General features: G+C 36.0%; 1 protein-coding gene across 1 annotated transcript in view; it reads right to left on the bottom strand.

Moving 5' to 3' along the window:
• Positions 1 to 294: 294 nt before the first annotated feature.
• KLF8 (KLF transcription factor 8) overlaps positions 295 to 27,983 on the bottom strand; it is a 75,529-nt gene continuing 47,840 nt past the window's right edge. Inside the window, exon 6 of the mRNA XM_027096782.1 lies at positions 295 to 6,602. Coding sequence (XP_026952583.1) covers positions 6,587 to 6,602 — 16 coding nt within the window. The 3' untranslated portion in view covers positions 295 to 6,586. The remainder of the gene's footprint in view (positions 6,603 to 27,983) is intronic.

Genomic DNA, 27,983 nt, shown 5'->3' with positions numbered 1-27,983 from the left:
GTGATTCTCTGTAAGAAATATGCAAAAGGAGCACAGTCTCCATGCAGTCCCATTCAGGGACATGCTGAATAGATTTCCAAGAATGGAGAGGGCCTCATGTACTTAGAGAAATTATTGTGTTTAAGACAGCCCAGCTTCCTTTCTTGCCCCATGCTAGTATAAAGTAGTTTCACCATAACTTTACCCAGTTAAGGGAAGGAAAACGAAAACGATTTACTGGTGCCATGCAATGTTGTGGAAACGTAAATGAAGACAAATTCAAGATAACAGCCATGGATTCTGAAGTTTCAAATATTTTTTTATTAATAAAAAGTACAATAATCAAACGTAACAAGATTGTTTAGTTCCCAAACATACACCCTGCCTGGATGCCACAGAGGAAATGTCCCATTGAACGAGAACGTAGTAATCTATAAGTGACCATGCTAACTGAGGCAGTTTTTGAGTATCTCCAGGGACCTAACAGGCTTGAATATGAGAGATTGCTCACAATCTTAGTCTCACAGCCATGTCACTGGAGCAAGAACTAGTATAAAATAGAGAAAAAACAGGGTGCTGCTCTAAAGTACTGAAATAACAAGGCAGAGACATGAGTTATAAATACTAAAGCTTAATATGCTGTTCTATAACTTCTTTAAACAAACAATGACAAAAAACAATCAATCATTTCACTGCAGGCTCCTTTCCCCAACACAAAAATGAACAGTCAATTTCTGGCACTGTTTTCCCACTGTGTCCTCCTGTCAAAAAACAAGGATGGACACCACTAGGGATTCTCTTCCTCTTTTTATTCAGAAATACAATGAAAATAGCACTGCATACAACATAGTTATAACGTCCAAAACAACTACTTATACTGATCCTGGGAAACATCTACTGGAAAGGAAGGAGAGTTTCTTAATAAACAAAATAGTGTCTCTCCCCCTGTCCCCAACCCACCACCAGAAAAAGAAATGGGAGGTAAAACCAGTATTTGAGAATCAAAGAAATATCCTGCCACTAGTATAAGTTCTATTCTCTTCCGTCCCACTCCCACCCCAACCACCCCACCCCACTTCCCTTCTACCTATACTGTTCAGAATATAATAAGTGTGGAAAGACAAAATGTAACTGGTGATGCTGGACTGGCCAAAGTTTGAAGGGCTGTGGGAGATTGCCTCTGTGCTTCTGACAGGGTGACATGTAATGTGGTCCAGGCAGAGTGAGGAAAGGGGAAGAATACAGCTTTTACAGCAATGGATTTTGCCTACTTATTCCTTTAGACCCTAATATGCTTTGAGTATAAAAACAGATGAGAATCTTATAGTTAGCAATGAAGAGAATGTAGGGAAAGTGAGAGGAAGAGATAATATGGCTTCCAGTGACCACTCTTCAATTATCCTTTTTACTTACTCAAATTTAGCTCTTTATCATCCAGGAAGCCTAATCCTCTCCTTTTTCTAGGGTAAATATAGAGTACTATAATTATCATCATAATGGTAATCATAATACTTTGTTGTTCATTTAAGGATCACTTGTAATTTTTGCCAACATCCATTAATGAGAATCCTCACAACAATCCTGTGAGGTAGGTATTTGGATCCCCATTTTACAGATGGGTTAACTGAGGCACAGAGAGGCGATGTGACTTGCCTAAGATCAATAAAGTGAGAGATGGGAAAATATGGAAGAGAGGTAACTTAGGGTAGCACCTCTATTGTCAGAGAGCCATATTTACCAGTGAGAAAAGACAGTGCTAAGTGTTTCTTTAAATTGGGCACAGCTACTTTCTTCAGTATACCTATTTCTATATAGCTATTAACACACTAGGAGGATCAATAATTTCCCTTGGCTTATTAAAGATTAGATCAATTCCCAATGGTTTTGCTCTTCGGAAAACCTTTTGAGGGTAGGATACACCCCAAGTTCCTGGAACTCAGGTCATCGAAATCTCTAACTCCTGAATTTTGCCGATCACTTTGTTTCAAAGAGCTGTTAGAGTTCTAAAACTGTTACTATCATGTACATAAGCACTGTGTTCTAAGTGTTCCCACAGGTGTACAGGCTAACAATTCAGATACCACTATACAGGTACTCTGGAACTGAACAAGTAAGTAAGTATATGGCAACGTGTGGGAGCCAGGTTTCTCACTGTTGGAGTGGAAGGTTAGAGTGAACAAAGGCAAAAGGCTAGGATAAGATGATCCATGTGGTAAGGGATTGGAGTAGGAGACATCAGTATGAACTCATGTTTAGCTTAATAAAGATATGGATGATTACATACAGAAATATTTGTAGATATGTATGTATAGATATACATGGGTTAGTGCACACACATATATTTCCTTGCTCTGTTAGCTGAGATGACTTAGAAGCAAAAATACAAGTAGCAACAAGCATACCTAATGCCCAGATCTTCATTTCTAATACAATTCTCCATTAAAAGAAACCAGGACTCCTTAAAGAAATGGTTGATTACAGGATTCGGCAAAAAAAATATAGAGGATGAGCTTGCAGCATCTTGTAGTGCTGGAAAATAAAGGTGTGCTAAAAAAAAGATGGGGGTCTGTCAAAAGAACATGGAAATCAACACAAAAGAGTGCCCAACGACCAACGCTGGAACAATTTGAGTAACAAAATAAGTTGCATTGGACTATAACCCAAAGTACTAAATAAATATCCATAAGTCCATACTGATACAAGAAAATGATTGCATAAATAAATAAATGAGGGAGAAAAGACAACTCTACCACACAGAATTCCAAATAATTTATGTAGATACTCACCCTCAGGCATGTAGTGCATAGCTAACCACTCCTTAAGTGTGGGCTGCACATAGTGATTTCCTTCCAAAGGGTTTCCTTCCACCTTATGGAAGTGATTTCCTTCCACCTTATGGAAGGTGGGGTGGAATACAGAGGAGAAACCTGACAAACACTATCTCAGCCAGGTGATCAAGATTAACATCAAGGGTATAAGTCATGTTAATATGATGTGATGAAAATGGCAGTTCACCTCTGTGGTCTTCCTCCCCCAAACCTATAAGCTCAGTTTAATCATGAGAAAAACATCAGACAGATATTAATTGAGGGACCCCTTGAAACTGCCAAGGTCATAGGAAACAAGGAAAGTCTGAGAAATTGTCACAACCAAGAGAAGCCTAAGGATATATGACTACTAAATGTGATGTGGTATCCTGAACAGGATGCTGGAAAAGAAAAAGGATATTAGGTAAAAACTAAGAAAATCTGAATGAAGTTTGGACTTTAATTAATAATAATGTATCATTACTTCATTAATTGTAACAAATGTACATCTAATGAAAGATGTTAGTAATAGGGAAAACTGGGTTTGAGATATAGGGAAACTCTGTACTATCTTCAGAATTTTTCTGTAAATCTAAAACTGTTTTAAAATAAAAACTTTATTTAAAAAGAATTTAAGAATTTATTCTCACAAACCTTTCTGTCTTGCCTATAATGCACTCCACCTAATGTACTCAGCAGTTCATATTCTTCATAGTTTTTCCTGAATTTTCCAATCATAATTATCAATAGTAATGTTCAATTGCCAATCATCTACAAATGGAGGAATTCCACTGCAATAAATTCCAAGATATTATTCAACCCTATCGATGAAGGCCATTTTCCATGCCCTAGGCAACTGTCCACATAATGGTGGTTAGCTGGTGTGAGCACAGCAAATTCAATTAATTCCAAATGCTACCTAAGAGAGACAATTATTTTCCATCTCACTGTCTATTTAGCAAAGTTACATGTGCTTTTGGTGTGGTACAGTATTATACTGTATTCGAGTACCTGTGCTCCATGAAATACTCTTAATGAATGTTGATATATTTCTTAAAGAATATGGAAATAATTTGTAAAGATTTTATCATTATTTGGAGGGAAGAGAGCAATGAAAATAGGGTTAGAATTGTTTCCTGACCATAGACAATTAATAAAGCATTAACAAAGTCCCTCATTACTTTGCAGGAAAAAATTTGAATAAAGACTTAGAGATACCAATATTTGGAATTCTAATTTGATTATCCTAGTTAGTACAACACTATGTTTTATAGTCTTTATTTATAAATAGATCATATGCTCCAATGCAAAAGATCCTGATGGGCACAGGTCAGTTATGAACTCTGGAAAAGGAGTCTAAAATCCAAACTCTGGAGAAAATGGGTAAGCCCTTAGACTCTACTGTGAAATACCATATCAACTACTCAATTATAAGCTTAACTTATGTATGATGGCAATTCACCTTTAACAACATGTCTTACACCTGCATAGAAGTCCCCTTTAACAGATTGGCCCTAGATATTTCCTAGTGCTTTAACAATTAGTCTACAGTGTGGAACTTGCACACTTAAAGTCAGGGTAAAACTTATATCAAAATAACAAGGCTAAAATAGTAAAAATCTACATATCATTTTGAAAAATACAGGTAGTCCTTAAATTTATGAGGGTTTATGGTCTGAAAAGACACTGTAACTTGAAATGAGGTAAAGCAAACCTGAGATATTATAGAAAGTGTTAGAATAGAAAAACTGTGTTCCTAATGTTATATATCAACGACCACAAGCACATTTTACTTACAATTTAGTCAGCTGTAAATGATTTTGTGAGTGGTCTAAATTTTTCTGAAGCCTAACATATAAACTTGGACAAATACTGCAACCAATCATGTAAATTTTTCTTTAATTTGGTTTAATAATGTGATCCCTGGGAGAATGGGTGTGCAGGTCTGTAAGGCCTCAAGGAAACATCTGGGGAAGGAATCTGACCCGTATTTGTCTCATCTGTAAAATATTAATGATGGGTAGGACTAGATAGCTAATAGGATCCCTTCTTGGTGCTAGAATTCTATGATTTAGTCAGACTAGGTGGCCTTGGGAAGTAATGACCTGAAGTATTCAAGAGAGACTTGTTGAATATCTGCCAAGGAAAAGGGGTACCGTATGAAGACAACCTTTTCCAGGAGAGAGGCTGTGTCCACAATTAAGTGATGCAAACCTCCCCTCCCTGACCCCAGGAGAGGAAATATGCCATGTGGAGGTAGATCTGAGGTCCAGGGCCTGGAACAGAGGGTTTTATGTCCCAGAGACTATTATAAAACATTGATTGGGTAAACAAGTGTGTATATTATGCAACATGCTATAATGGTTAAAATAAATGGCTTAGATGTTCATAGCAGTTGCAGAACATCAAATTGCTTTCTGTTTGTCAGTTTTCACTAAATGCCTCTTATAGTTCCATTTGAAACATAGGAATGCATGCTAATAATGCCATGTACTTAACACATTTTTTTTCTTCCAACCCCTCACCTCTGTATAACATGGCCCCAGTGTGTCATTTCTCATCATGCAATATGCACATAACAGTTGCTTTATGTAAACAGAAGAATAAACAGTACAGTGTAGCCCCTCAAGACATTGTCTCAACAGATTGCCATTTGAATGAGACTTGTGATTATAGCACTTTTGATATCCTATCCATAAAAAGTCCTCCTCTATTTGTTTTCAGGATCATCCTGGGTCTACTTGTTCCTGTCACTGCCCAACTTACTCTCCTGGAACACTTTTTACCCTACTGGCACGTCGATGTGTGCTTTGAATTTTTGTTCAAATTTAACAAAACAAAGAATGTAATTGTGCAGCAAAATCTTTAATCCTGAAGGAGGAGGAGGAAGAAGAGGAGGAAAAGGAGAAGAACAAAAAGATCCTTTCATTCCCTTTGATGGACTAAAGAAGCAAGAAGCACCAGCACTGTCTGAAAACCAAACTGTAAGAACAAATAGGATTGGCTTTACAAAACCTTGGAGCTTGGTATGGGACTCAGCTTATTCACTGAGAATGTGCCCTATACTCAGGACCCAAATCCCTGTAAATCTTACCAGCCAACTACAATGTTATGCCCTCTTCTGTCTAGGAACTTGAAAAAAGTCAATTTAGGACACTACCAACCACTTTGATGTACTGATTCAGAAATATGATAAGAATTCTATAAAACAAGAGGAAAATAAGAACAAAAAGCAGCGTATGTTTGTTCACAGCCTTGAATTTGATTCCTGTTTTCTTATTGTAGGAAAAATGTCCTATCTCATAACAGGGACGGGAGGGGGGCAACCATGGGTGCCGCACTGGAATTCAACCCATGCGGAGGTTGAAAAAACTGGGGACTGGTCAGTGGAGAAATGAACGTGGAATATAAAGAGTCCCTATGGAAGATCAGCTATATTTTCCTCCAGTTTCGTCAGCCTGGCTCAGTGAACTGTTCCAATCCCATCCCAGAGGCAAGCTGAGTCAAAGAGGAAAAGATGGTCATGATCCCATTGCGCGCGCGCACACACACACACACACACACACACACACACACACACACACACACACAAGAAAGAGACCAGTGCAGCTCTTTCTAGTGCAGTCTGTGCCGCTCACATGGTGTCATGGCGCCGGCGGTGCAGAGACAGGTGGTCAGAGCGAGAAAAGCTACGATTGCAGTCTGTGCACCGGAAAGGCTTGATGCCTGTGTGCTTGCGGAAATGGCGGGTTAGCTCATCTGAGCGAGCAAATTTCCAGGAGCAGCCATCCCAGGTGCATTTATAAGGCTTCTCTCCTAAAAAAGGGAATATGACAAAACAAAGGGAGTCAGATAAGAGACGTTTGGATCCCGAAAAGATAACAGAGTACATAACCTTTTATAAAGTCAAAAAATTAAGCAATCACTTTAAAGACATGTTCTCTTTCACCTTTACTGAAGTCCCAAAGAGAAGCCACGATGGTTGAATGGAAAACACATAGGCTGTGCCTCAAACAGGCCTTTGCTTGAATCCTGGCTCTAGTACATAGTAGTTGTGTGACCTTAAATAAGTCACTTCTCCCTGGCTGGATCTCTGTTTTTTCATCTCTAAAGAGGGATAAAAATATCTCACAAGGTTGTATGAAACATTTTATCCTTTAAACACAGCCAATAAATGATAAAGCTGGGATCAAAACCCAAATCTTTGACATTTTCCACTATACCACACGGTAGTAACTGTATTTTCTCCTCTAATAGCTCCCCAAAAATAATAGTCTAAAATAGAGCTATACACACAGGAAGAATGTGTGGTTCACTGGAATGGGTCTTCAGTTAAGACTACAAGCCTTTTTCTGTGAAAGATCAGAAACTCAGTGGCATGGAATGGGGTGAGGAGAAGTGTCAAGTCAAACTTTTTGAAATAGTTACATGCTTGCTCAGTACCCCCAGGTTGCACCTGGGTTATATATGGAATATGTATGCTTTGGGTAGAAAACTATATGAAAAAAAAGTAATATAAAAAACATTAACACAGTATAACCCCATAATGGTGTATATGTCACATAACACATATTTATATACTCAGAATAAAGGCAATATCAACACACTTAAATATAAATTATGAGAGAAATTATTAACAGTGAGTGAATATCTGGAAAGTGAGGATGAGAATGAGAAGAGAAGATGAGAATCAGGTGAGAAGAGGATTTTTACTTTTCACCTTCCTGTATTGTTGGAATGTTTTAAAAATCATGTAGCTGTATCTTATAATAAAAATTTAAACGTAAAAAGGTAAGACGGTATGAGCAAAAAATAAATATTAACTATGGTTAAGTTAAGATTATGGGGTTAGGGTAACGATTGTTTTCTTTTTAATGTGCTTCTCTACTTCCCATCTTCTATGATGAGCATGTATAATCTTATAATCATAAATAAGAGATAATGTAGGTATTGGGTTGGCCAAAAAGTTCGTTTGGGTTTTTCTGTAACATCTTATGGAAAAACTTGAATGAACGTTTTAGCCAACCTGTACAAAATGTATTGGTATTTTAATGGTCTTTCTTACTTTGGCTCTTTCTCCTCTTCTCCTTATAAATACTCCAGAGCATTTTATTTTATGTTGTTCTAAATTCTGGTGGCAATCTTGTTTGCATATGCTGTTTTTCAACTTACTGCTCAACACTTATCAATCCTCCTAAGTGCTTACTAATTAACTGTACAGCTTTCAAACAATGGGCAACAGAATGGAATTCACTCTGACTCACAGTTGTGGAAAATACCAAGGCAACTATTTTTAGGATTAAATATGCCAATTACTGATCATTTCAATATACAGAAATTGCTGCATTAGCTGCTAAGAAGAATGAGATAGAGTTGGATGTAGTGAGAACAAAAGACGGCCAATGAAATGTTATAAAATGAAAAGAAAAAGCTACTGAATGGCTATGCACCACACACATACACACACACAGAGTAGGATCCCATTTATGTTCTCTAAACTTCTCTACCTCTGTGTCTCTGTGTCTGTCTCTCTGTTTTTCTCTCTCTCCCTCTCACACACACACACAACCCCCAAACAAAGAGAAAAGATCTGGAAGACTACACAGCAAAATACCAGTGGAAAGGAGAATGAGACTGTAGATGGTGTTTAGTGTGTAAATGGGATTTTTCAGTTTGGTCTATATAATTCCATTCCATCTCCACACCTCCAAACACTGCTATACATTTTGCTGCAATCTCTCAAGAATTTCTCTTACTTCTATCTTCTCTACAATCAAATGAAGAAAATTTGACTTGTAAAGCAGTGACACCCTGTGGTGATAAGAGCTCATTGCTAGAATACACAGATTACACAATTCAGCAAGGAGACCAATTTTTCCTATTGCAAAAGCTGTTACCTTTTATTATCATTGAACAAGCTCCTGTTTGTGCTAATGCACTTCATGTGGTACAACTCAACTCATGACCTTCATCAATACATCATCGATATTGAAGGACAAAACATACATAGGGAAAATAATAATATAAAATGTACATATTAGGGGCTTCCCTGGTGGCACAGTGGTTGAGAGTCCACCTGCCGATGCAGGGGACGCAGGTTCGTGCCCCGGTCCAGGAGGATCCCACATGCCACGGAGCGGCTGGACCCATGAGCCATGGCCGCTGAGCCTGCGCGTCCGGAGCCTGTGCTCCGCAACGGGAGAGGCCACAACAGTGAGAAGCCCGCGTACCGCAAAAAAAAAAAAAATGTACATATTAGCTATGTGACAAAGTATGATATAAGTTCCAAGGCTTAATAATCTGTGCGCTAGTGTGAAGGCATTAAGCTTGAAACATGGGTAGGTTTAGATGGGTAGAACAGTAGGTGAAAAGCAACCCAGTCAGTTGGGGGCATGGGCCGGTAGGAAGTACCATAAATGATGCATGGGGCATGGGATCAGCCATCCTGAATTCTGTAACAATCTTTACAGAATTTCCATGAGATGGTCCCTATTACAAAGGCCAGACTAAAGAATTTGGATTTTAGCATGAAATGTAGTGACATACCAAAGAGGGGGGCAGTGAGAGTAGTCTGCCTCAGATATAGGCAATAAGGGGGATGCATTGACTATAAAGAATTTTAAAACAAAATAAACTAAACGTTTGCTCTTTGTTATCATCATGTTCCAGTTGTAAGTCAATGATAAGATACTCCTTCTGGCTATGACATCTCCCACTGCCCTGTCCCTCTTGGTACACCACTGCCAGAAGGCAGTGGTTGGGGGGGTGGGGGGAGTGTGCAACACTAAACACCTTTTGAACTCGAGAGTGACTTGATCAAATCTGAATGTTGAAATGATCTAGCCATGATATGCAAGATGGATTACAATGAATACAAGGCTACTGGTGTAATCTATTGTCTGGCACATACTGGTACTCAAATCATTTATTGATTTGATGAAGGAATCAATAATAAATATAACAGAAGATTGAAGTAAATAAAATCAGAAATAAGAGAAGAGACATTACAATGGATGCCACAAAAATAAAAAGGATTATAAGGGACAATTATAAACAGTTATATGCCAAAAACTAGACAACTTATAAGAAATGGATAAATTCCTAGAAACATAACCTACAAAAACTGAATTAAAACATAGTAAGCTTGAATAGATCAATAAAAAATAAGGAAATTGAATCAGTAATCAAAAATCTCTAAACAAAGAAAACCCCAGGACCAGAGGTCTTCACAAGTGAATTCTACATCCAAAGAATTTATACTAATTCTCCTTAAATCTTCCAAAAAATGGGAGAGGAAGGAACACTTCCAAACTCATTCCATGAGAACAGCATCACCCTGATATCAAAACCAAACAAAGCAGAAGATAAGAAAACTATAGGCCAATATCCTTGATGAATATACATGCAAAAATCCTCAATAAAATCCTAGCAAACTGAATTCCACTGTACATTAAAAAGACTATAGGGGGCTTCCCTGGTGGCGCAGTGGTTGAGAGTCTGCCTGCCGATGCAGGGGACACAGGTTCGTGCCCCGGTCCGGGAAGATCCCACAGGCCGCGGAGCGGCTGGGCCCATGAGCCATGGCCGCCGAGCCTGCGCGTCCGGAGCCTGTGCTTCGCAATGGGAGAGGCCACGACAGTGAGAGGCCCATGTACCACAAAAAAAAAAAAAAAAAAAGATTATACACCATGATCAAGTTGGACTTATCCCTGGGATGATGCAAGGATGGTTCGATATACTTAAATCAATGAACGTGATAAAACACATTAACAAATTTAAGAAAAAATCTGCATGATCATCTTAATAGATGGAGTAAAAGCACTTGAAAAAGTTCAGTATCCATTCATAATTAAAATGCTCAACAAAGTAGGTATATAAGAACTTACTTCAACACAAGACACACATGACAACAACTAACATCACAATCAATAGCAAAAAACTAAAAGCTTTTGTCCTAAGATCCAGCACAAGGTAAGGAAGCTGACTCTTCCCCTTTCTTTTCTTCATCGTACTGGAACTCGTAGCCATAGCATTATACAAGAAAAGGAAATAAAAAAGTCACCCAAGATGCTCAACATCACTAATTATTAGAGAAATGCAAATAAAAATTACAATGAGGTACTACCTCACACTGGTCAGAATGACCATCATTAAAAAGTCTACAAACAACAAATGGTGGAGAGGGTGTGGAGAAAAGGGAATCCTCCTACACTATTGGTGGGAATGTAAGTTGGTACAGCCACTATGGAAAACAGTATGGAGTTTCCTTAAAAAACTTAAAGGAAAGTTGCCATATGATCCAGCAATCCCATTCCTTGGCATATATCTGGACAAAACTAAAATTCAAAAAGATACATGCAACCCCTATGTTCATAGCAGCACTATTCATGATAGCCAAGACATGGAAACAACCTAAATGTCCATAGCCAGATGAATGGATAAAGAAGATGTGGTACATATATACAATGGAATATTACTCAGCCATAAAAAAGAATGAAATAATGCCATTTACAACAACATGGATGGACCTGGAGATTATCATACTAAGTGAAGTAAGCAAGAGAAAGACAAATACCATACGATATCATTTATTTGTGGAATCTAAAATGTGACACAAATGAACCCATCTGTGAAACAAAAATAGATTCACAGACATAGAGATCAGACTTATGGCCAAAGGGGAGGGAGTGTGGGGGAGGGATGGATTGGGAGTTTAGTGTTAGCAGATGCAAACTATTATATATAGAGTAGATAAACAAGGTCCTACTGTATAGCACAGGGAACTATATTAAATATCCTGTGATAAACCATAATGGAAAAGAATATAAAAAAGAATGTATTCGTATGTATAACTGAATCACTTTGCTCTACAACAGAAATTAATGCAACATTGTAAATCAACTACACTTCAGTAAATGAAAGGCACCCAAAACAGAAAGGAAGAAAAAAGTTATCTTCATTTGCAGATGATATGATCATATATATAAACAACACCAATTTTTTTAACATCTTTATTGGAGTATAATTCCTTTACAATGATGTGTTAGTTTCTGCTTTATAACAAAGTGAATCAGTTATACATACACATATGTTCCCATATCTCTTTCCTCTTGCGTCTCCCTCCCTCCCACCCTCCCTATCCCACCCCTCTAGGTGGTCACAAACCACTGAGCTGATCTCCCTGTGTTATGTGGTTGCTTCCCACTAGTGATCTATTTTATGTTTGGTAGTGTATGTCTGTCCATGCCACTCTCTCACTTTGTCACAGCTTACCCTTCCCCCTCCCCCTATCCTCAAGTCCATTCTCTAGTAGGTCTGTGTCTTTATTCCCGTCTTACCCCTATGTTCTTCACGACTTTTTTTGTTTGTTTTCCTAGATTCCATATATATGTGTTAACATACAGTATTTGTTTTGCTCTTTCTGACTTACTTCAACAGCAAATTTTAAACAAACAAAAACTGACCTAATTAAAGGATTTAGAATTAATTAAAGAATTCAGTAAACTTGCAATATACAAAATCAAAAGAGAACAATCACTCATGTTTCTAAACACAAACAACAAAGTATCTGAAACAGAAATGAAGGAAACAATACAATTCAAAATAGCTACAAAAAGAATAAAATAGGAATAAATTTAACCAATGAGGTTAGAGACTTGTACACAGAAAATTATACAACACCAATGAAGGAAATTAAAGAAGGTACAGACATCTTTCCATCTGGAAAGATATCGCATGTTCGTGGATTGGTAAAATTAATATTGTTAAGATATCCATAACTCAAAATGACCTACAGATTCAATGTGACTCCTATAAAAACCCCAATGGTGTTCTTTACAGTAATAGAAAAAAGAATTCTAAAGTTCATGTGGAACTGCAAAAGACCCTGAATAGCCAAAGCAATTTTGATAAAAAATAATAAGGTTGGAGGCATTCCAAGTCCTGATTTCAAAATATATTACAAAGCTACAGTAATCAAAATAGTAAAGTACTGACATGAAAATAGAGATATAGACCAATGGAATAGAGAGCTCAGATAGAAATACATGCATCTATAGTCAATTGATCTTCAACAACGTGTCTATAACAAACAATGAGAGAATAATGTCTTTGATGAATGGTGTTGGAAAAACTGGATATCCACATACAGAAGAATGAAATTGGACCCTTATCTCATATCATATACAAAAATAAGCTCAAAATGGATTAACATCTAAAATGTAAAACCAGAAACCATAAAATTACAGAAGTAAACATAGGGGGGAAGCTTCTTTTATTGAAGTATAATTGATTTACAATGTTGTGTTAGTTTCAGGTGTAGAGCAAAATGAACTGAATCATTTCACTGTACACCTGAAACTAATACAACATTGTAAATATAAATAAATAAATATATATATTTGAAGTTATATTTATACATGTATATTTCTTACCAGATTATTTTCCGTTACAAGTTATTACAAGATACTGAATATAACTCCCTATGTTATGCAGTATATCCTTGTTTCTTATCTATTTTAAGTATAGTAGTTTGTATCTGTTAATCCCATAAATCTAAATTATCCCTCCCATAATCCTTTCCCCTTTGGTAACCATAAGTTTGTTTTCTATGTCTATGAGTCTGTTTCTATTTTGTATAGAGATTCCTTTGTATTACTTTTCAGATTCCACATGTAAGTGATATCATATATTTGTCTTTGTCTGACTTACTTCACTAAGTATAATATTCTCTAGGTCCATCCATGTTGCTTGAAATGACAATATTTCATTCTTTTTTATGGCTGAGTAATATTCTATTATATATATACCACATCTTCTCAAACCAATCCTCTGTTGATGGGTAACTGTTTTTTTTCCCGTGTCTTGGCTGTTTTAAATAGTGCTGCTATGAACATGGGGTGCACGTATCTTTTCAAATTAGAGTTTTTATCTTTTCTGTATATATAACCAGGAATGGGATTGCTGTATCATATAGTAGCTTTACTTTTAGTTTTTAAAGGAATCTCCATACTGTTTTCAACAGTGGCTGCACCAATTTATATTCCCACGAACAATATAAGAGGGTTCCCTTTTCTCCACACCCTCTCCAACATTTACTATTTGTAGATTTTGATGATAGCCATTTTGACTAGTGTGAGATGATACCTCATTGTGGTTTTGATTTGCATTTCTCTAATAATTAGCAATGTTGAGCATCTTTTCATGTCCCTGATGTCCAACTGTATGTCTTCTTTGGAGAAATGTCTGTTTAAGTCTTCTGCCCATTTCTTGATTGAGTTGTTTGTTCTTTTAATATTGAGTTATATGTTTGTGTATTTTGGAAATTAACCCATTGTTGGTTGCATCATTTGCAAATACTTTCTTCAATTCCATAGGTTGTCTTTTCATTTTCTTTATGATTTTCATTGTTGTGCAAAAGAGTTTAAGTTTTATTAGGTCCAACTTATTTTTGCTTTTTTCCCTTTTGCATTGGGAGACTGATGTAAGAAAATGTTCCTATGATTTATGTCCAAGAATGTTTTCCCTATGTTCTCCTCTAGGAGTTGTATGGTGTCATGTCTTATATTTAGGTCTTTAAACCATTTTGAGTTTATTTTTGTATATGGTGTGAGGCAGTGTTCTAATTTCATTGATTTACATTAAACTGTCCAACTTTCCCAACACTACTTGTTGAAGAGACTGTCTTTTCTCCATTGTACGTTCTTGCCTCCTTTGTCATAGATTAATTGACCATAGGTGTGTGGGTTTATTGCTGGGCTCTCTATTCTGTTCCACTGAGCTATATGTCTGTTTTTGTGCCAATACCACAATGTTTGGATTCCTGTAGCTTTTTAGTATAGTCTGAATTCTGGAAGGGCTATACCTCCAGCTCTGTTCATTTTCCTCAGGATTGCTGTGCCAATTCTGTTTTTCTGTAGTTCCATACAAATTTCAGGATTATTTAGGATTATTTAGGATTATTTAGGATTATTTTAGGATTATGTGAAAAATGTCACATGGGTACTTTGAGAAAGATTGCATTAAATCTGTAGATTGCTTTGGGTAGTATGGCCATTTTAACAATATTAATTCTTCTAATCTAAGAACATGGGTTATATTTCCATTTCTTTGAATCCTCTTCAATTTCCTTTATGAATGTTTTATAGTTTTCACCTCCTAGGTTTAGATTATTCTTAAAGATTTTTGATGTGACTTTAAATGGTATTCGTTCATTGTTAGTGTAAAGAAATGCAACAGATTTCTGTATATTAATCTTGTATCCTGCTAACTTTCTTAATTCTTTTGTTAGTTCTAATAGATTTTGTGTGGAGACTATAGGGTTCTCTCTATATATAGACGATCATTTCATCTGCAAATAGTGACAGTTTTACCTCTTCTTTTCCAAGTTAGATACTTTTTATTTCCTTTTCTTGTCCGATTGTGGTGGCTAGAAATTCCAAAACTATGTTGAATAGAATTGGTGAGAGTCAGCATCCTTGTCTTATTCCTGAATTTAGCTTGAAGGCTTTCAGCTTTTCACCATTGAGTATTGCATTGGCTGTGAGTTTGTTATAAATGGTTTTTAATATGTTGAGAAACATTCTCCCTATACCCACTTTTATGAGTTTTTATCATGAATGGATGTTGAATTTTGTCACATGCTTTCTCTGCCTCTATTGAGATGATCATGTGTTTTTTGTCTTTCCTTTTGTTAATGTGGGGTATCACACTGATTGATTTGCAAATGTTGAGTCATCTGGAATGATTATGGTGCATGATCCTTTTTAGGCACTGTTGTATTTGGTTTGCTAGTATTTTGTTAAGGATTTTTGCCTGAATATTCATCAAAGACATTGGCCTGTAATTTTCTTTTTCTTTTTCTTTTTTGTAGTGTCTGGTTTTGGTATCAGGGTGTTGGTGGCTTCATAGAATGAATTTGGGAGTGTTCCATCCTCTTAAATTTTTTTGGAATGGTTTTAGAGGGATAGGTATAATCTCTTCTTTGTATGTTTGATAGAATTCCCCAGTGAAGTCCTCTGTTCCCCGACTTTTGTTTGAAGGGAGTTTTTAAAATTACAAATCCTATTCCACTTTTAGTGATTAGTCTGTTCATATTATCTGTTTCTTTTTGAATCACTCTTGGCAAGCTGTATGTTTCTAGAAACTTGTTCATTTCCTCCAGGTTGTCCACCTTTTTGGTACATAACTTTTCATAGTATTCTCTTATAATGTTTTTTATGGATGTGTTATCAGATATTTCTCCTCTTTCATTCCTTATTTTATGTATTTGGGTCCTCTCTCTTTTCTTTTTGGTGAGCCTGTCTAGAATTTGTTGATTCTGTTTATCTTAAAAAAAAAAAACCCAAAACAGCTCTTGGTTTTATTGACCTTTTCTGTTATTTAAAAAATCTATTTTATTTATTTACCCTCCAATCTTCATTATTTCATTCCTTCTGCTGACCATTGGTTTTGTTTGTTCTTCTTTTTTGAAATTCTTTTAGGTGGTAGGTTAGGTTGTTTATTTGATTATTCCTGTTTCTTGAGGAGGTCCTGTATTGCTATGAACTTGCCTCTTAGAACTGCTTCTGCTGCATCCCATAAATTTTGTAAGGTTGTGTTTTCATTTTTGTTTGTCTTTAGGTATTTTCTGATTTCTTCTTTGATTTCATCTTTGACCCATTGGTTATTTTAGTAGCATGTTTATTTTCCTCATGTTTATTCTGTTTCTGTTTTTCTTTCTGTGTTTAATTACTAGATTCACACTGCTGTTGTCATAATGATGCTTGAAATTATCTCCATCCTCTTAAATTTATGAGGCTTGTTTTGTTACCTAGTATATGGTCTACCTTAGAGAATATTCCATGCACACTTGAAAAGAATGTGTATTTTGATGTTTTGTTTTTTGGATATTGTGTCTTGTAGATATAAATTAAGTTCAACTGGTCTACTGTGTCATTTAGGACCTCTGGTGCCTTATTGAATTTTCTGTCTAAATGATATTTCCATTGATATCAGTGGTTATTAAAGGCCCCTACTAAGGTTGTATTACTATCCCTTTCTCCCTTTATGTCCCTTAGTATTTATTTTATATATTTACATGCTCCAATATAGGGTGCATAAATTTAACAAGTGTAATATTATCTTCTTGTGTTGATCCCTTTATAATTTATGGTGTCTTTCTTTTTCTTTCTTTATGGCATTTGTTTAAAAAACCTACAACCAAGAATACTCTAACAAGCAAGGCTCTCATTCACATTCGATGGAGAAATCAAAAGCATTACAGACAAGCAAAAGCTAAGAGGATTCAGCACCACCAAAGCACTATACAACAATTGCTAAAGGAACCTCTCTAGGCAAGAAAGACAAGAGAACAGAACAAAAGAGGAAAGGAAGAAAAAAGGCCTACAAAAACAAACCCAAAACAATTAGGAAAATGGCAATAGGAACATACATATTGATAATTACCTCAAATGTAAATAAATTAAATGCTCCAACCAAGAGACATAGACTGGCTGAATGGATACAAAAACAAGAGTTATATGTATGCTATCTACAAGAGACCCACATCAGACCTAGTGACATATATAGACTGAAAGTGAGGGGATGGAAAAAATATTCCAGGCAAATGGAAACCAAAAGAAAGCTGGGGTAGCAATACTCATAACAGAAAAAATAGACTTTAAAAAAAGGCTGTTGCAAGAGACAAGGAAGGACACTACATAATGATCAAGGGATCAATCCAAGGAGAAGATATAATATTTGTATATATTTATGCACCCAACGTAACAGAATATCAATACATAAAGCAAATACTAACAACCATAAAAAGGGAAATCAACAGTAACACAATAATAGTGGGGGGCTTTAACACCCTACTTACACCAATGGACAGATTATGCAGACAGAAAATTAATCAGGAAACACATGCCTTAAATGACACATTAGACCAGATAGACTTAATTGATATTTATAGGACATTTCATCCAAAAGCAGCAGAATACACTTTCTTCTCAAGTGCATGTGGAACATTCTGCAGGATAGACCACACCTTGGGTCACAAATGAAGCCTTGGTAAATTTAAGAAAATTGAAATTATACCAAACATCTTTTCCAACCACAATGATATGAGATTAAAACTCAATTACAGAAAAAAAAAAAACTTTAAAAACCACAAACACATGGAGGCTAAACAATATGCTACTAAATAACCAATGGATCACTGAAGAAATCAAAGAAGAAATCAAAAAATACCTGGAAACAAATGACAATGGAAACATGATGACCCAAAACCTATGTGATGCAGCAAAAGCAGTTCTAAGAGGGAAGTTAATAGCAATACAACCCTACCTCAAGAAACGAGAGAAATCGCAAATAAACAATCTGACCTTACACCTAAAGCAATTAGAGAAAGAAGAACAAATGAAACTCAAACTTAGAAGGAAAGAAATCATAAAGATCAGAGCAGAAATAAATGAAATAGAGAGAAAGAAAATAGCAAAGATCAATGAAACTAAAAGCTAGTTCTTTGAGAATATAAACAAAATTGATAAAATTTTATCCAGACTCACCAAGAAAAAAGGGAGATAATTTAAATCAATAAAATTGGAAATAAAAAGGGAGAAGTTACTGGCACCACAGAAATACAAAGGATCATAACATACTACTACAAGCAACTATATGTCTATAAAATGGACAACCTGAAAGAAATGGACAAATTCTTAGAAAGGTAAAACCTTCCAAGACTGAACCAGGAAGAAATAGGAAGTATGAACAGACCAATCACAAGTAATGAAATTGAAACTGTGATTTAAAATATTCCAACAAACCAAAGTCCAGGATCAGATGGCTTCACAGGTGAATTCTATCAAACATTTAGAGAAGAAACACTTATTCTTCCCAAACTCTTCCAAAAATTGCAGAGGAAGGAACATTCCCCAGCTCATTCTATCAGGCCAATATTACCCTGATACCAAAACCAGACAAAGATATCAAAAAAAGGAAATTACAGGCCAGTATCACTGATGAACGTAGATGCAAAAATCCTCAAAAAAATACAAGCAAACAGAATCCAACAACACATTAAAAGAATCATACACCCTGATCAAGTGGGATTTATCCCAGAGATGCAAGGATTCTTCAATATATGCAAAACAATCAATGTGATACACCATATTAACAAACTGATGAATAAAACCCATATGATCATCTCAATAGATTCAGAAAAAGCTTTTGACAAAATTCAACAACGATTTATGATAAAAACTCTCCAGAAAGTGAGCATAGAGGGAACCTATCTCAACATAATAAAGGCCATATGTGACAAACCCATAGCAAACATCATTCTCAATGGTGAAAAGCTGAAAGCATTTCCTCTAAGACCAAGAACAAGACAAGGATGTCCACTCTCACCATTATTATTCATCATAGTTTTGGAAGTCCTAGCCATGGAAATCAGAGAAGAAAAATAAATAGAAGGAATCCAAACTGGAAAAGAAGTAAAAATGTCACTGTTTGCAGATGACATGATACTATACATGGAAAATCCTAAAGATGCCACCAGAAAACTTCTAGAGCTAATCAATGAATTTGGTAAAGTTGCAGGTTACAAAATTGATACACAAAAATCTCTTGCATCCCTATACACTAACAATGAAAGATCAAAAAGAGAAATTAAGAAAACAATCCCATTTACCATTAGAGCAAAAAGAATAAAATACCTAGGAATAAACCTACCTAAGGAGACAAAAGACCTGTCCTCAGAAAACTATAAGATACTGATGAAAGAAATCAAAGATGGCACAAACACATGGAGATATATAAGATATTCTTGGATTGGAAGAGTCAATATTGTTTGTTAAAATGACTATACTACTCAAAGCAATCTACAGATTCAGTGCAATTCCTTGTAAATTACCAAGGGCATTTTTCACAGAATTAGAACAAAAAAGTTTACAGTTTGTATGGAAACACAAAAGAGCACAAATAGCTAAAGCAATCTTGAGAAAGAAAAACAGATCTGGAGGAATCCAGCTCCCTGTCTTCAGACTATACTACAAAGCTACAGTAATCACGACAGTATGGTATTGGTGCAAAAACAGTAATATAGATCAAGGGAATAGGATATAAAGCCAAGAGATAAACCCATGAACCTATGGTCACCTAATCTATAACAAAGGAGGCAAGAAACAACAATGAAACAAAGATAGTCTCTTCAATAAATGGTGCTGGGAAAACTGGACAGCTACATGTAAAAGAATGAAATTAGAACACTCCATAAGACCATACAGAAAAATAAACTCAAAATGGATTAAAGACCTGAATGAAAGGCTGGACACTATAAAAGTCTTAGAGGAAAACATAGGCAGAACACTCTTTGACATAAATTGCTGCATGATCTTTTTTCATCTACCTCTTAGAGTAATGAAAATAAAAAGAAAAATAAACAAATGGGATCTAATTTAACATAAAACTTTTGCATAGCAAAGGAAACTTAAAAAAAAAAAACAAACTGAAAAGACAACCCACAGAATGGGAGAAAATTTTTGCAAATGAAACAACTGACAAGAGATTAATCTCCAAAATATACAAACAGGTCATAGAGCTCAATATCAAAAAAACAAATAACCCAAACAAAAAATGGGCAGAAGATCTAAATAGACATTTCTCTAAAGAAGACATACAAATTGCCAAAATGTACGTTAAAAAAGATGCTCAACATCAGCAATTATTAGAGAAATGAAAATCAAAACTATAATGAGGTATCAACTCACACCATTCAGAATGGCCATCATCAAAAAATCTACAAACAATAAATGCTGGAGAAGATGTGGAGAAAATATAAGCCTCCTACACTGTTGGTGGGAATGTAAATTGGTACAGCAACTATGAGAACAGTACGGAGATTCCTTAAAAAACTAAAAATAAAACTACCATATGACCCAGCAATCCCACTCCTGGGCATATACCCAGAGAATACCATAATTCAAAAAGATACATGCACCCTAATATTCATTGAAGCAGTATTTACAATAGCCATGACATGGAAGCAACCTAAATGTCTTTCAAAAGAGGACTGGATAAAGAAGATGTGGTACATATATGCAATGGAATATTACTCAGCCATTAAAAATAATAAAATAATGTAGCAACATGGATAGACCTGGAGATTATCACACTAAGTGAAGTAAGTCAGAGAAAGACAAATATTATATTACATCACTTATATGCAGAATAAAAAAATGATACAAATGAACTTATTTACAAAACAGGAACAGACTCACAGATTTAGAGAATGAATTTTTGGTTGTCAATGGGGAAAGGTAGCAGGGAGGGATATTTAAGGAGTTTGGGATTGACATGTACACACTGCTTTATTTAAAAAATAATAATAATAATAAATTATCAGAAGTAGTGTTCAAAGCATTACTAATAAAATGCTAAATGAACTTGCAAAAAGAACAGTTGAACACTTTAGAATTTCACTAGAAACTAGAAAAAATTTAAAAAAACAGTCAGGACTGAAGAATATAATAATTGAAATTAAAAATTCACTAGAAAAAAATAACAGAAGACTAGGTGATACAGAAAAATGCATAAGTGATCTGCAAGGTAGAATAATGGATATCACCCAATCAGGACAGCAAAAAGAAAAACGATTTAAAAAATTATGGTAGTTTAAGGGACCTTTGAGACAATATCAAATGTTCTAACATTCACATTATAGGGATTCCAGAAGGGGAAAAGAGAGAGAAAGTGTCAAAAATGAATTTGATGAAATTGCAGCTGAAAACTTCCCAAATGTGAAGAAGGAAACAGATATCCAGGTGCAGAAAGCACAGAGAGTCCTAAACAAGATGAATGCAAAGAGACCCATACCAAGACATTTCATAATGAAGATGGCAAAAATTAAACACAAAGAGAGAATTCTAAATGCAGCAAGAGGGGGATTGATCAAGATGGAGGAGTAAGAGGACATCGAGCTCATCTTCCCCATGAACACAGCAAAAATTCAACTATACATGGAACAAGTCACACAGAAAGCTAGCTGAAAACTGGCAGAAAGACTCATATACAACCAAGGCTGTTAGAAAGATCCACATGTAATGTGGTAGGAAGGAAAGAAAAGTGATTGGGTCAGGATCTGTGCCCCTGGGAAGGGCCTCAGAAGGAAGGGGAGAATGCACAGGCAGACACCAGCCCTTGGAAATGAGCCATGAGAGCCACAGATTGGGCACCCAAGTCCTGGACTCCTGAGCGGGAGAGATGAGCTCACTTGGTTGGTTGGAGGAATGATTGGACTAACAGGAGGGCTGTGGGAAGCCTGGACTTCACTAGTGATAAGCACGTGTGTATGTTGGCTTGCCTCTGAGGCAGGATGGAGAGAAGACTGATCTAATGATTGCCAGATTTCCATGGCCTTCTCTGAATGCATCCCAGCCTGAGCCCAGCAAATGCTTTGGCCTGCTCACTTCTTGCCACAGTGCCACACTGGATCTAGGGTTGCCATGACCAGGAAGAAGACTTGGCTGTAGAATGCAGAGGATACTGATTCCCAGAGGAGAGCCTGGGTAGAGTGGTGGTAGCTATTGTTAGTTCTTACTCAAGCAGTGCATCAGATGTAGCCCAAAACTCTGACAGTGGCCACTCTACCACAGCTCATGCCCTGTATATGCTGAGAATCCCCACAGGACTCCCACCTGCCTTGCATTATGATTCCAGAACTGGGTGGGTGCAGCAGAAGCTAGGGACTAAATCAGCTGTGAGGGACAAAGGAGACTTCCATCCAATGCTGTGTCTGAGCCAAGCAAGGAAAACAATTGTGGGTGCCTCCACAGGCAGTAAAATGGAGATAGCTTCATCCTCTGTCTGTAGCTGACATGAGCCTAGAGCTTGCACAGAGTCACATTGCTTCAGCACTCTGCCACTCTGGGGCAAGGACCCGAATCCTGGGAGAAGGGAAAACACACACTTAAACAGAGACAGCTCAGGCCTGACCCTCAGAGCTTCTGCTCCAGCAACATGGGATCAGACCCCACCTCTGATAGGGCCATGATGGCTACTGAGCAGAGGGGAAGTTCCACCTCACACCCAGCTCCATCTCTAGCTTCTCCATCTCCAGCCCCACCAAAGTGATAGCTGCCAGCACACTCTGGGGAAAGAAATGACTTGCATCCACATCAAATCCAGCTCTCCAAGCAAAGGCATTGGGCACACACATTCTGTACAGGGCACTCCCACATAAGAACACCCCTTCAAGAAAGTAATAGGTAACTGTTTCACCTAAATTAATAGAGACAGAGAAATTTAAGCAAAATGAAAAGGCAGAGGAACTGCTCTCAGTGAAAAGAGCAAGAGAATATACCTGAAGAAAATGAATAATGAAACAGAAATAAACAATTTGACAAATAAAGAATTCAAAGCATTGGTAACAAAAATGTTAAGTAAATTAGGGAAGATTATAGATGAACACAGTAAAAATTTTAACAAGTAGAAAACATTTAAAAAGCCCCATTAAGAAATGAAGAATTAAATAAGTGAAATAAAATACACACTAGAAGGAATGAATAGCAAATTAAGTGATGCATAAGAACACATAAATGATATGGAAGGTAGAATACTGGAAATCACCCAATCAGAACAGCAAAAAGAAAAACCAATTTAAAAATAAAAGCAGTATAAGATATCTGGGATAACATTAAGCGTACCAACGTTCACATTATAAGGGTCTCAGAAGAAGAGAGAGAGAAGGGGATTGAAGATGTATTTGAGTAAATTATGGCTGAAAACTTCCCAAACTTAAAGATGGAAACAGATATACAAGTACAGGAAGCACAGAGGGTACCAAACTAGATTAACCCAAACAGATCTACACCAAGATATACCATATTTTTACAAATAACAAAAGTTAAAGACACAATTATATAGGAATCAATAGAAAAACAAAGTCATATACAAGGGAACATCCATAAGACTATCAGCTAATTTCTCTGCAGAAACTTTGTAGGCAAGAAGGGAATGGTATAATATATTCAAAGGGTTGAAAGGGGAAAAAAACCCCTGCAACCTATGATACTCTACCCAGCAAGATTATCATTCAGAATCAGAGAGATAAAGAACTTCTCAGACAAGAAAAAACTAAAAGAGTTCATCAATACTAAACCTACCATAAAAGAAATGTTAAAGGGTCTTCTCTAAGTGGAAAAGAAGTAAGAATCTATTGTAAAGGGAAAATCCCACCAGGAAAGGCAAATATATAGTAAGGATTGAAGATCAACCAATTAAGTAAGCCAGTACAAAGATTAAAAAGACAACATATTATAAAAGCAACTATAACTACATAAACAGTTAAGAGATAAACATGAAGATGTAAAATATGATGTCAAAAAAAACAAAACATTGGGGAGGGAAGTAAAAAATGTGGATTTTTTAGAATGTGTTTGAACTTAAACGACTACGGGTTTAAAAGAGTAGATATAGTTATAGATCAACATATATGAACCCCATGCTAACCACAAATCGAAAACCTATGTAGAGACCCAAAAAATAAAAATAAGGGAATACAATAATACTACTTTAAAAAAAATCATCAAACCACAAGGGAAGAAAAACAGAAGAAGAAATGAACAGAGAAGAACTACAAAAACAATCAGAAAACAAGTAATAAGATGGGAATAAGTACATACCTATCAATAACTACTTCAGATGTCAATGGACTAAATGCTCCAATAAAAAAATATGGTGACTGAATACCAAAACAAGACCCCTGTGTATGTTGCTTACAAGAGACTCACTTCAGAGTTAAACACACACACAGAAGGAAACTGAGGGGTTGGAAAAATATTTCATACAAATGAAATAAATATGAAAGTAGAGGTAACAATACTCAAAGACAAAATAGACTTTAAAACAAAGGCCATAACCAAAGACAAACAAAGGCATTATATAATGATAAAGGAATCAATACAAGAAGATGATATTTTGTTAACATATAAGAACCCAATATGGGAGCACCTAAATACATAAAACAAAATGACAATAATTCAATAATAGTAGGGAACTTTAACACTCCACTTATAGCAATTGACAGACCATTTGTACAGAAAATCAATAAGGCAACAGTGGTCTTAAATGACACAATAGTCCAGTTGGACTTAATAGATATCTATAGGACATTTGATCACAAAACAGCAAAATACACATTTTTTTCAAGTGCACATGGAACATTCTCCAGGATAGATCACATGTTAGGCCACAAAAGAAGCCTCAATAAATTTAAGAAGATAGAAATAATATCATGTACTTTTTCCCAACAACAATGGTATAAAACTAGAAATCAATTACAAGAAGAAAAATAGGAAAAGCACGAACACATGGAGACCAAACAACAGGCTTCTACAAAAACCAATGGTTCAATGAAGAAATCAAGGAGGAAATCAGAAAATACCTCCAGGTAGATGAAAATGGAAACACAAGTTTCCAAAATCTATGGGATGCAGCAAAAGCAGTTCTAAGAGGGAAGTTTTGTCAATACAGGCCTACCAGAAGAAACAAGAAAAATCTCAAAAAAACAATCTAAACTTCCATCTAAAAGAATTAGAAAAAGATGAACAAAGAAAGCCCAAAGTCAGCAGAAGAAAGGAAATCATAAAGATCAGCAAGGAAATAAATAACATGGAGATCAAACAAAAACAAAACAATAGAAATGGTCAATGAAACTAAGACCTAGTTTTTTTGAGAAGATAAACAAAATTGATCAATCTTTATGTAGCCTCATCAAAAAGAAAAGAGAGAGGATACAAATAAACAAAACAAATGAAAGAGGAGGAAATAACAATGAATTACACAGAGATAAAAAAATTAAAAGAGAAAACTATCAATAGTTATATGTCAACAAAATGGAAAACCTAGAAGAAATGGACAAATTTCTAGAAACATACAACCTTCCAAAACTGAACTAGAAAGCAATAGACAACCTAGTCAGAATGATCACTAGTAGTGAAATTAAATTTGTTACCAAAAAAACAAAAAAAAATTCCCAGCAAACAAAATTTCAAGGTCTGTTGAATTCAAAGGGAAATTCTACCAAACATTTAAAGAAGAGTTAGAGTTACCCTGGTGGTGCAGTGGTTAAGAATCTGCCTGCCAACATAGGGGGCATAGGTTTGAACCCTGGTCCGGGAAGATCCCACATGCCACAGAGCAACTAAGCCCATGCATCACAACTACTCAGCCTGCACTCTAGAGCCCGTGAGCCACAACTCCTAAGCCCATGTGCTGCAACTACTGAAGCCCATGTGCCTACAGCCCATGCTCTGCAACAAGAGAAGCCACTGCAATGAGAAGCCCGTGCACCACAATGAAGAGTAGCTCCTGCTCGCTGCAATTAGAGAAAGCCCTCACGCAATCAATGAAGACCCAATGCAGCCAACAATAAAATAAGTAAAATAAATTTTTAAAAAATAAAGAAGAGTTAATACCTATTCTTCTCAAACCATACAAAGAAATTATAGAGGATGGAGTATTCTCAAATTCATTATACGAGGCCACCATTACCCTGATACCAAAACCAGAAAAAGAAACTATAAAATCAAAATTATGCACCAATATCTCTGATGAATATATATGTAAAAATCCTGAACAAAATATTAGCAAAAGGAACCAACAGTACATAAAAAGGATCTATGGTTAAGTGGGACTTATTCCAGGGTTGCAAGAATGGTTCAATATTTGCAAATCAATCAAAACAGATTAACAAAAAGAAGAATAAAAATCATGAGATAATCTCAATAAGCACTGAAGAAGCACTTGACAAAATTCAGCATGTTTATAATAAAAACTCTCAAAAAGTGAGCATAGAGGGAATATACCTCACCATAATAAAGGCAAGCCTACAGTTAACATCATACTCAATGATGAAAAGATGAAAGTTTTTTCTCTAATACAGTGGTCCCCAACCTTTTTGGCACCAGGGACCAGTTTCATGGAAGACAACTTTTCCATGGACTGGGGTGGTGGAGATGGTTTCGGGATGATTCAAGTGCATTACATTTATTGTGCACTTTATTTCTATTATTATAACATTGTAATATATAATGAAATAATTATACAACTCACCATAATGCAGAATCAGTAGGAGCCCTGAGCTTGTTTTCACTTGCCACTCATTGATAGGGTTTTGATATGAGTCTGCAAGCAATTGATTTATTATGGTCTCTGTGCAGTCAAACCATTCTGCTAATGATAATCTGTATTTGCAGCCACTCCCCAGCACTAGCATCATTTCCTCAGCTCTACCTCAGATCATCAGGCATTAGATTCTCATAAGGAGTGTGCAACCTAGATCCCTTGTATGCACAGTTCACAGTAGGGTTTGTGCTCCTATGAGACTCTAAGGCCACCACTGATATGACAGGAGAAGGAGCTCAGGCAGTAATGCAAGTGATGGGGAGCAGTTGTAAATACAGATGAAGTTTCACTCGCTTGCCCACTGCTCGCCTCCTGCTGTGCAGTTTGGTTCCTAACAGGCCACAGACCAGTACCAGTCATTGGCCCGGGGGTGGGGACCCCTGCTCTAATACAAAGAACAAGACTAGGATGCCCATTATTGCCACTTTTGCTCAACATAGTATTGGAAATTCATGTTAGAGAAGTTAAACAAGAAAAAGAAGTAAAAGGCATCCAAATTGGAAGGGAGGAAGTAAAACTGTCACTATTTGCAGATGACATAGAAAACCTGAGGTTTATAACAAAAAGCTATTAGAACTGATAAATGATTTCAGTAAAGTTACAGGATACAAGATTAATATACAGAAATCTGTAGATTTTCTATACACTAATAATGAACTAGAAGAAATGTAAATTAAGGAAACCATCCCATTTACAATCACATCAAAAAGAATAAAATACCTAGGAATAAACTTAACCAAGGAGATGAAAGACCTATACTCTAAAACTATAAAAAATTGATAAAGAAATTTGAAAATAATACAAAAAATGGAAATATATTCCATGTTCTTGGATTTGAAGAATTAATATTGTTAAAATATCCATACCACCCAAAGCAATCTACAGATTTAATGTAATCCCTATCCAAATACCCATGACATTTTTCACTGATCTAGAACTAGTAATCCTAAAATTTATATGGAACCACAAAAGACCCTGAATAGCAAAAGCAATCATCAGAAAAAAAGAACGAAACTGAAAGTGTCATGCTCC

This window comes from Aethalodelphis obliquidens, unplaced genomic scaffold (genome assembly GCF_003676395.1).
Source record: "Aethalodelphis obliquidens isolate GAN/ISIS:26980383/991018 unplaced genomic scaffold, ASM367639v1 scaffold108, whole genome shotgun sequence".
NCBI classification, from domain to species: domain Eukaryota; kingdom Metazoa; phylum Chordata; class Mammalia; order Artiodactyla; family Delphinidae; genus Aethalodelphis; species Aethalodelphis obliquidens.
The sequence above is the reverse complement of the archived record's forward strand: the minus strand, read 5'-3'. Positions and strand labels throughout refer to the sequence as shown.